Below are 12303 nucleotides of genomic sequence, written 5' to 3'. Positions count from 1 at the left end.
CCAGGGGAAGAGCAGCTAGAAGGAGAAGTAGATAGAGTATCAGCCTGAATTCAGGAGGACAGGAGTTCAAAGCTGACTTCAGATACTTACTAGCTATATGACCCTGGGCAAGTCACTTAACTCCAACTGTTTCAAAACAAAAGAGTCCAGTGGACTCAAGTTTAAATAATTTATGTGACAAGGGGCAATAGGCAATGTTTAGCTCGTAATAATTAGAAGTCCTTTTCTTCCATTTATGGGGTACAAAGTTCCTCTTGAGCATATTGAATCTTTGCTGGTATTTCTGTAAATTAGTCCTGCAAAGATGCTAGGACATCACTGGGAAGCTAACTCCTCAAGACAAGAAGATAGGAGGAGAGCAACTCCAGGCCAAAATGCTCCTCTTCCTCCACTTCCCCCAGGAATTCAAGAGACAGAGAAGGATTGCCCTCTCCTCCCTCTCAGTTCACTGAAATGTTTATCCCCAGTGCTAATGATCTCAATATTCATATATAGATAACCATCACTTCACTCCATCAAATGACTTTCAAAGATTTTCTCTTTAATTTTTAAAATAACAAGCATTTTTATCTATTGTTCCTTCCACCATTCTGCTTCCCAATGATAAAAAACACTTCAAAACATATTTACATAATCCAATAAAACAAAATCCCATGTTAGTTATGTTTGAAAATGTATAAATCTTTCTAGATTTCAAATTAATCACCTTTCTGAGAAATGAGGTGAATGGCATGCATCATCTCCATTCATTTGGAATTGTGATTTATTATTGCATTGATCAGGATTCTAAGTCCTTTGTTGTTATTTTTTTAATTGTATATATTTTATTTTGAACCTAAGAAATAAAATGGGCTAAGTTCTTCAAAGATATTTTTCTCTAAATGTTGTAATACATAGTTCTCCTAGTTCTGCTTATGTGGATCTGCATTTGTTCAGAAAGAATTTCTAAGTTTCCTTTGAAATTAATCCACTTAAGTCACTTCTTATGTAATAATATTATTTCATATATTAATATACTATAATTTGTTTAGTTATTCCCCAAAAGGATAGCACCTTTGTTTCCAATTTTGTCTATAATGTGTCTTAAATGTTTTTGTTCATATAGATCTTTTTCTCTTTTCCTTAATTTTTTTGGGAGGTAAAGGCCTAGTTTAGCCAGGCCAAAAGATATGACAGTTTAGCATATGAATAGGCATATTTGCTTTCCAGAATGGTTGAACAGCTCTATCAATGGAATACTAATGTATTGCCTCTAGCATTTGTCATTTCTATCAGTCTGATGGGTGTGAGATGAAACTTTAAAGTTACTTTAATTTTCATTTCTCTGCTTATTAAAGGTATTAAACATTTTCTCATGATTGTTGATAACTTGGGTTTCTTTTTTGGAAAACTTTCTGTTACTATACTAAGGGGATATAACTGGGAAATGGCTCTTAAGACATATATTTGAATCATTTCTTTGGAAATGAAGCCCTTATGAGATAAACTTATTGCAAGGATTTCCCCATATCCCCAGTTATTGGCTTCCCTTTTTAATTTTTACATTATATTTGCTTGTGCAAAAATTTTAAAATTTCATATAATCAATACTGTCCATTATATCTTGTATGATTGTCTTTATCATTTATTCATTGATTCTTCCTTTATTCATAGATTTAAAATGGAATTGCTTCCTTGCTCCTCTGATTTGTTTATTCTGTGATTTTTTTTTGGGGGGGGGGCTGGGGATGGGGATGGGAATAGATGGGGAAGGCAATTAAAGATGGGTACCTTGTTCCCAGTCTCACAACTGTTATCATGTGTCCTGACTCCAGGGCCTATGTTCTATCCACTCCATTGCACCACCTAGCGGTCCCAGCTGTAATTTAAAAAAATATCTAAGTCAAACCCATTTGGAACTTAAACTGGTATATGATAGAAAGTAGTAGTCTAAAACAATTTCTGCCCTGTTGTTGTTCCATTTTCTCAGGATTTTTTTTTTTTTCAAATAGCAAGTTCTTTCCTTAGTATATGGGATACTTGAGTTTACCAAACACTGTGCTACTCTAGTTTTTGGTTTTTTTTTTTTTTTTGCTTCCTTTTTTATGCAGTGTACTTTATCTCTTCTATTGATAGATTCCCTTCTCCACATCATGATTCCCCCCACTCCCCCCGAGGCAATTGGGGTTAAGTGACTTGCCCAGGGTCACCCAGTTGGGAAGTATTAAGTGTCCTTAGGTCCTCCTGACTTCAGGGCTAGTGCTCTATCTACTATGCCACTTAGCTTCACCCCCCTTCCCTTTTTAAAAACAATTACCAGTGCATAGCATAGTATGTAGCATGTAGCATACATAGTATGTGCTTAATAAATAATAACTGATTACCAAACTGTTTAAATGATTACTGTTTTGTAGCACAGATTGAAATCTGATACAGATAGACCTCCTTCTTTCCTACTTAAAAAATATTACACTTGAAATTGTTTACCTTTTGTCCCTTCATATGAATTCTGCTATTTTTTCTGGTTTTGTAAAATATTCTTTTGAGTTCTATTAACATGGCATAGAATAAATAATTTAGAAAGTATTGTCATTATATTGGCTTGAACTATCCTTGAGTAGTTAAAGTTTCTTTAATAATTTAGGTTTGTCATTGTTTAACCAAAAAACATTTTATAGTTAGATTTATATGGTCCCAGGGTGAATCTGTAGACACACTACTAAATATTTTATAGCTTCTGTAATTGTTTTGAATGGCATATCTTTTTCTAGATTTCCTTGCTTGATTTTGTTAGTAATATATAAGAATGCTGATGACTTATGTGGATCTAATATTTTATAATTGTGCTGAAGTTATTTCAGTTAATTTTTAGTTGACTTCTAAATATATTATACATATATATCTGTAAAACTCAATAATTTTGTTTTCTCTTTGCTTCTCTTGTCTTATACGTAGCTAGTAGTATGCTAAATATTATTGATGCTGATGGATATTTTTGCTTTATCCTTGATTTTATTAGAAAGTCCTCTAAGTTTTCTCGAATATATATCATGCTTTCCTGTCTAAGGATATAAATAGACTATTCTCTCTCTCTCTCTCTCTCTCTTTTTTTTTTTTAAGTAACTTTTTATTGACAGAACCCATGCTAGGGAAATTTTTTTACAGCATTATCCCTAGCACTCACTTCTGTTCTGATTTTTCCCCTCCCTCCCTCTACCCCCTCCCTCAGATGGCAAGCAGTCCTTTACATGTTAAATAGGTTACAGTATATCCTAGATACAATATATGTGTGCAGAACCAAATAGTTCTCTTGTTGCACAGGGAGAATTGAATTCAGAAGCTATAAATAACCTGGGAAGAAAAACAAAAATGCAAGCAGTTTATATTCATTTCCCAGTGTTCTTTCTTTGGGTGTAGCTGCTTCTGTCCATCCTTGATCAGTTGAAACTGAATTAGCTCTCTTTATCGAAGAGATCCACTTCCATCAGAAAACATCCTCAAACAGTATTGTTGTTGAGGTATATAATGATCTCCTGGTTCTGCTCATTTCACTTAGCATCAGTTCATGTAAGTCTCTCCAAGCCTCTCTGTATTTATCCTGCTGGTCATTTCTTACAGAACAATAATATTCCATAATGTTCATATACCACAATTTACTCAACCATTCTCCAATTGATGGGCATCCATTCATTTTCCAGCTTCTAGCCACTACAAACAGGGCTGCCACAAACATTTTGGCACATACAGGTCCCTTTCCCTTCTTTAGTATCTCTTTGGGGTATAAGCCCAGTAGAAACACTGCTGGATCAAAGGGTATGCACAGTTTGATAACTTTTTGAGCACAGTTCCAAATTACTCTCCAGAATGGCTGGATGTGTTCACAATTCCACCAATAATGTATCAGTGTCCCTGTTTTCCCACATCCCCTCCAGCATTCCGCATTATCTTTCCCTATCATTCTAGCCAATCTGACAGGTGTGTAGAGATATCTCAGAGTTGTCTTAATTTGCATTTCTCTGACTAATAATGATTTGGAGCATATTTTCATATGTCTATAGTTTTAATTTCTTCGTCTGAGAATTGTCTTCTCAAGGGAAGAAACCTAGGTGCTCATATTAAAAAAAATGCTTGAAATCACTACTAATTAGTGAAATAAAAATTAAAGCAATTCTGAGATGTTATTTCATATTCATTATAGTGGCAAAAATGACCAAAAAATCATAAATGTTGGAGGAGCTATGGGAAAATAGACACATTGATAACATTGTGGATAGACTAGAGAATTGATAGAATGTAATTTAAAATTATACTGAAAAAGTTACTAAACAATGTGTGATTCAGCCATAACATTACCTATACCAAAAGAACTCAAAGAAAGAGGATAAGGTCCCACAGGTACAAAAATATTTATAACAGTTTTTTTTTTGTTGTTTTATTTTTTGTGACAGTAAAAAAGTGGGAAATTAAAGAGATGCCTATTAATTGAGAAATGTCAAATAAGTTGTGATATATGAATGCCATGGAATACTGTAAGAAATGAGGAAAGAAGAGGATTTTAAAAAGACATGGAAACACTTAGGTGAATTGATACAGAGTGAAGTAAGCAGAACCAAAAGAACGCTTTATATTATAACATCAATATTGTAAAATTAATGATATTAAAGACTTATTATGATGAAGAATGAAATGAACAGAATCAGGATAACAATTTGCATAAGAACAATAACACTATAAAAACCAAGTAATTTTGTTATTAGAACTATGATCAATAATAATGACCATTTGTGTTCCAGCAGATAATGGTGAAATATATTCATGTCAGAGAGGTGATGAATTTAAGGTACAGAAAGACATACAACATATTTGTATATATACAAATATATTTGTTACAAGGATTTTCTTTTCTTTTTTTGTCAATGAGAAGGGAAAAAATAGATTTCTGATGGTTTTTTGAAACAGGTGAGGGACTCTAGAGATTTGTGAAATTTTGCATACTTTCAGCTGTGGATACTATTATTTGTTTTACTTTGTTAGAGGAGAATTCTCATATAATAGGAAGTAATCTCTAAATGTAAAAACAAAATGTCAATAAAACTTTTTAAATGTACTAATTATAGGGGCAGCTAGGTGGCAAAGTGGATAGAGTACCAGCCCTGAAATCAGGAGGACTTGAATTCAAATTTTGCCTCAGACATTTAACAGGTCCTACCTGTGTGACCCTAGGCAAGCCACTTAACCCCAATTGCCTCCACTGGGGTGGGGGGAATAGTAATTATATTAGGGAAACATCCACTTATTCCTGTGATTTGTAGGGGTTTTTTTTTTTTTTTGGTTATGTTTTTTAAAATAGAAATGAGTGTTAGATTTTGTCAAAAGCTCTTTCAGCATCAATTGATATAACAATGATTTTATTATCCATATTATTAACATTGTATATTGTATTTATAGTCTTTGAACCAATTCTACATTTTTGGTTAGAATCCAAACTAGCTATCATGCATAATATTTTTAAATATGTTGCTGTGTCATACTTGCTAATAATTTATTCACATTTTTTGCATTAATGTTTCTTGGAGATATTGGTCTGCAATATTCTGTCAATGAGACAGAAAGTCTCTTCCTAGTTTAGGTTTCATGATCATAATTGAATCAAACAAAAAATTAGAAGGATATCTTATTATTGTAAATAGTCTGTTCAGTATTGGAATTGTCATTTGAATGTTTGCTAGAATTCACTTAATCCCCCTGGTTCTGGATTTTTTTCTTTAGAAGTTAACGTAAGGCTTGTCCAATTTCTTTTATTGATAATGGGTCCTTTACATTTTTCATTAACCTGAGTATTTTAAATATTTTAAAACATTCATCGGTTTCTTCTAAGTTGTCATTTTGTAGGCATATAATTGGGCAAATCAGTTTCTAACAATTTCTTTTATTTCCTGTTCAATTTTTCCTAGTTCATTTTTTTCTTTCATTTTTGATAGCAACAAGTTAGTTTTCTTTCAGTCTTAATCAGGTTATTTAGCTGCTTGTCTAATTAATTGTTTTAAAATTTACCCCTAGTTTTATTTATCAACTCAAAGGTATTTTTGCTTTTAATTGTGTTACTCTCTTCTTTAATCAGATTTCTTTTCTTTAGTTAATGCCTATGATTGATTGAGATGTATTCAAAAGTTAAAATAATTAAAATGAAGTGAAATTTTATGTATCCTATGTATACTTACACATAGTGTAAACACCTCATTATTTTAGAGACATGAAGGACACCAACAACTGGGAGAATCAGGAGAAGCTATTCAGATAAAAGGGTAAATATATGCAAGCTTCCAAGGGAAACTTTTACTTTCAGATTTACCAATAATAGAAAGGGTTAAAGAACAATTAAATGTCAAAATGTATAGAACCCTAGGGCTGGAGTCAGAAAGACTTTTTCAAGTTCAGATCTGACCTCAGACATTTACTAGGTGTGACCCTGGGCAAATCACTTAACCTAGTTTGCTTCAGTTTCCTTATCTGTTAAATGAGCTGGAGAAGGAAATGGTAAACCACTCCACTATCTTTGCCAACAAAAACTTTCACAGGGGATTTGAAGAGTTGAACAAGACTAAAATAACTGAACGACAAGAAAGAGTAAATGTAAAAGTTGGGATTCTGGTCCAAGGGTTACATAGGCTCTTTACTGTTTAAGGATTATTTCTTTTTTTCTACAGAAGTATTGATCAAGCAATTTTAGATATTTCTATTCTCCATAGACCTATATGGGGAGAACTCATAGAGTCACATGTGACTTGTCAGTCTGGTGAGGGTAAGACTTCTGTAGCTGAAAGTAGCAACAGTTTCTTTGAGAAGTAGTAGTATATAGGTAACATTATAACTCCTTTGTTACCTTTGTAACATTATAACTTCCTTATCTGGGAGGGAATCTATTTGGGCTCTAACCAGTTTGTTTGTCATTTACTAAAAGTATCTCAGAATCAGACAGCATTACAGACTGAAAGCAACAAGTAACTTCAACAAGTTTACAGAGAATGCAGAAATGGAACCTAGATCTCCATAGTTGCATTTGTGGGAACTGGGACTACACTGAAGTCTTTTGACTCCAAGTCCGGTTATCTTTTAATTAGATCATGTTTCTTCCTTTCTGGGCCTATTTCCTTAACTAGAAAATACTAAAAATATAGGATTAGGGGAATGCCCTCTCTTCTTTTTTGGTCCAGTTCAAGTCTTTCTCTCTTCCATGAAGCCCTTGGGATTACTTTGATTGAAAGTGACTTCTGTATTCTCAAATTTCCCTTAAGAATTCTGAATCATTTGAGCAGGCTTTACTTGAGCTCCTTGAAAGTAGGTACCAATGAGGGAGTGCAGGGAGTCTTTTATTTATCTCTTTCATGCCCATTAAACTCTAATGCCTACAGTGAATATAAATGTCTCTATTTCATATGTAAAGATTCTCACAATGTGGCCTCTTTTTGCTTTTTTAGCCATTTTAAACATTATTCCCCTTCGTGGACTTTGCCATCTAGTTATCCTGACCTATTTGCTGTTGCACACATAGGACAATTCATCTCCTGGCTACTAGGAACCAGAGTTGACTGTTTGGGGCTTTATCCTTGGACACAGAAATTTAAGGAGAAGTAACTAAATTTTTCCCTTTTCCAGAGCTGTGAGTCAGTCAATAAGCATTTATTGTTTATGAAGCACAAGAGATACAAAGAAATTTATGCCCTTATGTAACACTTGTATCAGTGGGGAAGACAAGTTACAGATAACCATATAAATATCAGATATTTGTTGTTCAGTCATGTCCTTCTGACCTCTTTTACTTCCTGAGGTCTGTCCAAGCTCATGTTCATTGTTTCCATGATACTACCTATCTATCTCATCCTCTGCCATCCTCTTTTATATAAGAGGTGGTTGTTAATCTTTTCATATCTTGTTTGACCACATGCAGCTTATCTTGGTTCATAGAGTTTACATTCCAGGATCATACCTAATACTGATTTTTTTTTTTTAATGGCACCAGATTTTCCTTCCATCACCAAGACACATTTCACCAGACCTTTTAGCTTTGATCCAATTGTTTCATTAGTATCTGAGCTGCTTGTAGTATATCTTTTTCATTTTAATACAGTTTATCCTTCATTCTTTAATATAGTTTATACGGTTATTGAAGTGTTTTGTCATACTATTCCATTAGATCACCTGAAATCTTTACTACACCCAGGCAGTTTTGGGTAACCCTGCATGGCATAGCTCCTCGTTTAAGTGAGCTTCACAAGTCCCTCAACCACAATAAAGCAGTGATCTAGGATAAAGACACTAAATGGGAGAGAATATCAGGTGGAAGGAACTCAAAGAAAGGGGGTGAACTCTTGCATATGGTGCATTTTGAATCTAGTTTTGAAAGAAACCAACAGGTGAATTGAGGAGGGATTGTATTTCAAGTATAAGAAACAACAAGTGAAAAGGCATGGATTTGGGAGAAGAAGAGAAAGGGGAAGAGCTTCGTTTTCAAGTGAAAAGGACCCTGTGTTGGTCCATTTTGGAGTACCTGGAGTAGGTGGAAACTACCTATCTTGGTGCTTAAGTCGCAGGAATAGTCAAAATAGAAGATAACACCATGGAGAGCTGTTCCTGGACACCCTCTCTGACCTACCCCGGCTTTTCCATAATCTCTGACTCTTTCCTATTATCTCTTTCCTTTCTGTTTCTTTCCTTTCCTTTGGGTGCTGAGGACTCCTCCAGTTCATTAACCGAATTTATTTTTAAAAAATTGTTTGGGAAGCACTTGAGCGTGCTTTGTGGGATTTGGTCTGAGTGTCAGAATTGTTAATTACAATGTTTTTGTAGCTTTGGATAAGCTGGGATAGAACTCCCACAGTGTAGCTCCGCAGGAGAATCATCTATAGTTCAGGTCCTTTCTACCCACAATGCACAATGCCCCAGATAGGCTTCACTAGATAATCTTGCCATTATTAAACATGGCAGTAAGTACGTAATAGCCGAGCCTGGTCACATGGTCCCATCCCCTTAGAATTAATTTGACCACTCAGAAAGGCTTTTGCTCGCATCGACGTAGATTTTACCCAATGAAACATTAGGATCGTCCCTTCCCCCTCTGTAACTTGCGCGGTTAAAACCAATAAGCCAATCAGAACTTAGTCCCTTCTGAGTGAAAGGCCAATAGCCCAGTGAAGGAGGCAAGTTGGCTGGGAAGTTTGGAGGTGGTGCACCAACTTTAGGAGGAAGAGAAAGAAGAAGGAAGGCGGTTTCCGCTCGAGCGCGAGATCTTGCCTTAGTTAACTCTTGGCTTGGAACGTGGGTAGGTACCCGGGAAGAAGCGTTTAACTTAGAGGTACGCGGCGGAGGAGGGGGCGCAGGCCGTTAAGGGACGAAGGTCGGGCTGCGCCGGAGCGGGGTCGGGCAGGGAAAGGCTTTGGGGCTGAAATTGAGGGGGCATGCACGAGGCGAGGCTGAGATGGCCGGGGCCTAGGAGTGGAAACTGCGCGCGCCGCCGCGCGCCGGTCAGGGGCAGGGGCGGGGGCGGAGTCGAAGTCCGGGCTGGGGGCGCGCGCGCGCCACCGCGGGGGCCGACCGACCGTTGGGGCTCCGGACTGGGGAAGGCGTTCGGCCCGCATGGGGCGGGAGAGTTGTAAAGGGCCTAGCGCCTCCTGCCGCGATCACTCCCTGCTCTCGCGAAACTACAGTCCCCAAAACTGTCTAATGCACCCCGAGACCCGAGTGGGGGAGGCCGAAGGAAAAGGCTCGAGGCTGAATTGGATTGAGGGTCATCAAAAGCTAGCCTCCCGCATCTCTCCATGCCGACGACCCCCTCCCAATGCTTGGGTTTTATGGGGAGCCCCCCCTATTTGTGCTTTGGTGGGGATCCCCCGCATGCACAAGCTTTAGTGAACCCTACCGAGAAATGTCCGTTTCATGACTGACCCTTTCCTGTCTGTCATCCTGTTTCGTGCAGTCCTCTCTTGTGCGGATTGGACAAAATGTCTGACTCCAGGTCTTTATGTCTAACTAATTAGTTTAGACAGCTGGGATTTCATGAATGGGAGCTCTCACTTTTGCAACTGTTATTCCTCTTCTCCCTAGGGACTTAGTGAATTACAGTGACTGAAAATAACAACCCCATGCCCAACCTCACCATAAATAAGCAAGCCTTCTCCAGTTGTCGTAGTTCCATATGTTTGAGACCTTAAGTACCTTTTCAATAACTTGCCAGATATTTTTCCCTGCTGGTCTAGGTTTGGAGTCTCTCGCTATTTGAGGGATTTTGATTTGATCCAGGAAATTTTTTCAAAGTAGTAGCAAGTTCACTTGGAAAGATGGGTTTTAACAGTCCTGTCTGAAAATACGCAGTCTTGTAGACTTGTGCTAAAATTTCTATAAATGGACTTGAGAAAACTTTTTTAGAGGTTTCTTAGGAATTCGAGAGGATGGATGGAGGAAAGGATGTGAAACTAAAAATTAAAAGTTAAAAATAATTGGTTTATAAATTCCAAGGCGCTTATGAGACTTATGGGATAACCATTCAGGCTAATACAGGGTCAAAAGAGAATGGAAAGGCTTGTGTGATGAGTGACTTTTCTAAATTTTTCTTATTGTTCTTTAAAGTTATAATTGCCAGCTTAAGTTACATATCCATTAGGGGGCTCATAAATTGTTACTTCTTTAAGCTGAGCACCTAGTTCCTGTGTGGATAAGAGCCAGCAACCTGTAGCTAGATTCTGAGGCCCATAAAATTTTAAGTAGCTTGAGACTGAATCTCAGGAGAAAAAAATGTAATATTCTTGATGACTGAAATGAATATTTTTTAACCTTTATTTTTGGAATCCCAAAGGTGGGAGAATAACAATAGATATTTCTGGTATTGAGAGAGAAAGGTATTGCTAGAGGTTTTGTTGTTTTGTTTTAATCGATCAAAAAGACACTGTTGCAGAGTCTAAGGAAAGAAGACACTACTTTGTCTTGTCTTTGTCTTCCTCTCTGGATTTGAAGTTCCCAGAATTTATGACAGAGAATGTTGGTTTATTTTTTTTTTAACTACAAGGCTTTGTCATGAATACATTTTAACACATGGCTTAAAATAAAAATAAGTACTGTCTTTTAATTGGATTCTTATTTTCAAGCTCTATTAGCCTAATTAAGAAGCTTAGGTGATAGAAATAGGACTTATCATGTATTTTCTGGAATAGATCTACAACTTGGCAAGAGGCCCTTTAATCAAAGTATTCTAACTAAGGATGGTCTGGTATGAGCCCCAAATAGAGGAAGAAAGGGCAGTTTTAATTTGGGGCTCTATAGTAGCAGTCTGTCCAATCTTAGCACTGAACTGTACTTTTCTACCTTATGGCATTCTCTAAATGGTCTTGTCCTGCTTAGGTGGTGAGTTTTCCCCATCTGAGGCTCAGAGTACTTATCCCATCTTCCCTCAGAGTGCAGACAAATATTGAACACAAGTATTCAAATATTTGTTGTTGCCAGGTAGAAATGGACTTGATGAGGGCAGGATTCATGATGCTTGCTGGCATCTTTGATTTGAGGAGTTAGAATTTCTAACAAATTTTAATGGACAGCGCAGAATGACTTTTTGGTCTCTTGAGATATCCAGGGATTGAAAATGATCTATTTGTTTTTTTGTCTTGATTTTATGTGATTGACCCATGTCCTTTCTCTCTCAGTTGCTGTTAGAGAGGCTGGTACTGTCCATTCTTCCTTCCCTCTGTTGATGAGGCTATATCTTCTCTCCTCAGGACGGAATGGCTGAACAAGACGTAGAAAATGAACTGCTTGATTATGAAGAGGATGAGGAGCCCCAGCCCATGACAGAGAGCACGCCCACCCCTGCTAAGAAGGACGTGAAGGGCTCTTATGTCTCCATTCATAGCTCAGGCTTCAGGGATTTCCTTCTGAAGCCAGAGCTCCTGAGGGCTATTGTGGACTGTGGCTTTGAACATCCATCTGAAGGTAGGCCTTTTCTCCTTCTCATCTTCACAATCCCAGCTATTCACAGAAATAGGGTAACATTTATGATTTATAATAATGGCTAACATTTATACAGCATTGTTAAGTTTGCAAAATGCTTTACATGTATTATCTGATTTTTAAAATTTGTTCATCTAGAACAGCAATTATTTAGTTTAGTCTCTATGGTAAAGACATCAAAAACTAATTAGAAATCACCTCCCTCTGTTCCCCTCCCCACTTCCATTACTGGTGATATGTGCTTAGGCACCTCCTTAGTTGTTTTCTGTCTTTTGAAAATCCTTCTTTAGTTCTGATAAAGGCCTCATTTCCAAAATATATAGAGAACTG

General features: G+C 36.8%; 1 protein-coding gene across 3 annotated transcripts in view; it reads left to right on the top strand.

Annotated features, from left to right (window-relative positions):
• DDX39A (DExD-box helicase 39A) overlaps nt 1–12303 on the top strand; it is a 30433-nt gene that overhangs the window by 10130 nt on the left and 8000 nt on the right. The window contains exons 1-2 of one of the 3 annotated variants that reach the window (XM_051971713.1): nt 9181–9298; nt 11742–11955. In XM_051971713.1, the coding sequence (XP_051827673.1) occupies nt 11748–11955 (208 nt within the window). In that variant the 5' untranslated portion in view covers nt 9181–9298; nt 11742–11747. Of the gene's footprint in view, nt 1–9180; nt 9332–11741; nt 11956–12303 lie in introns of those variants that run through there. The other 2 variants (XM_051971714.1, XM_051971715.1) reach the window with 2 other exon arrangements.

This window comes from Antechinus flavipes, chromosome 1, assembly GCF_016432865.1.
Source record: "Antechinus flavipes isolate AdamAnt ecotype Samford, QLD, Australia chromosome 1, AdamAnt_v2, whole genome shotgun sequence".
NCBI classification, from domain to species: Eukaryota; Metazoa; Chordata; class Mammalia; order Dasyuromorphia; family Dasyuridae; genus Antechinus; species Antechinus flavipes.
This window is presented reverse-complemented; position numbering and strand designations above follow the sequence as displayed.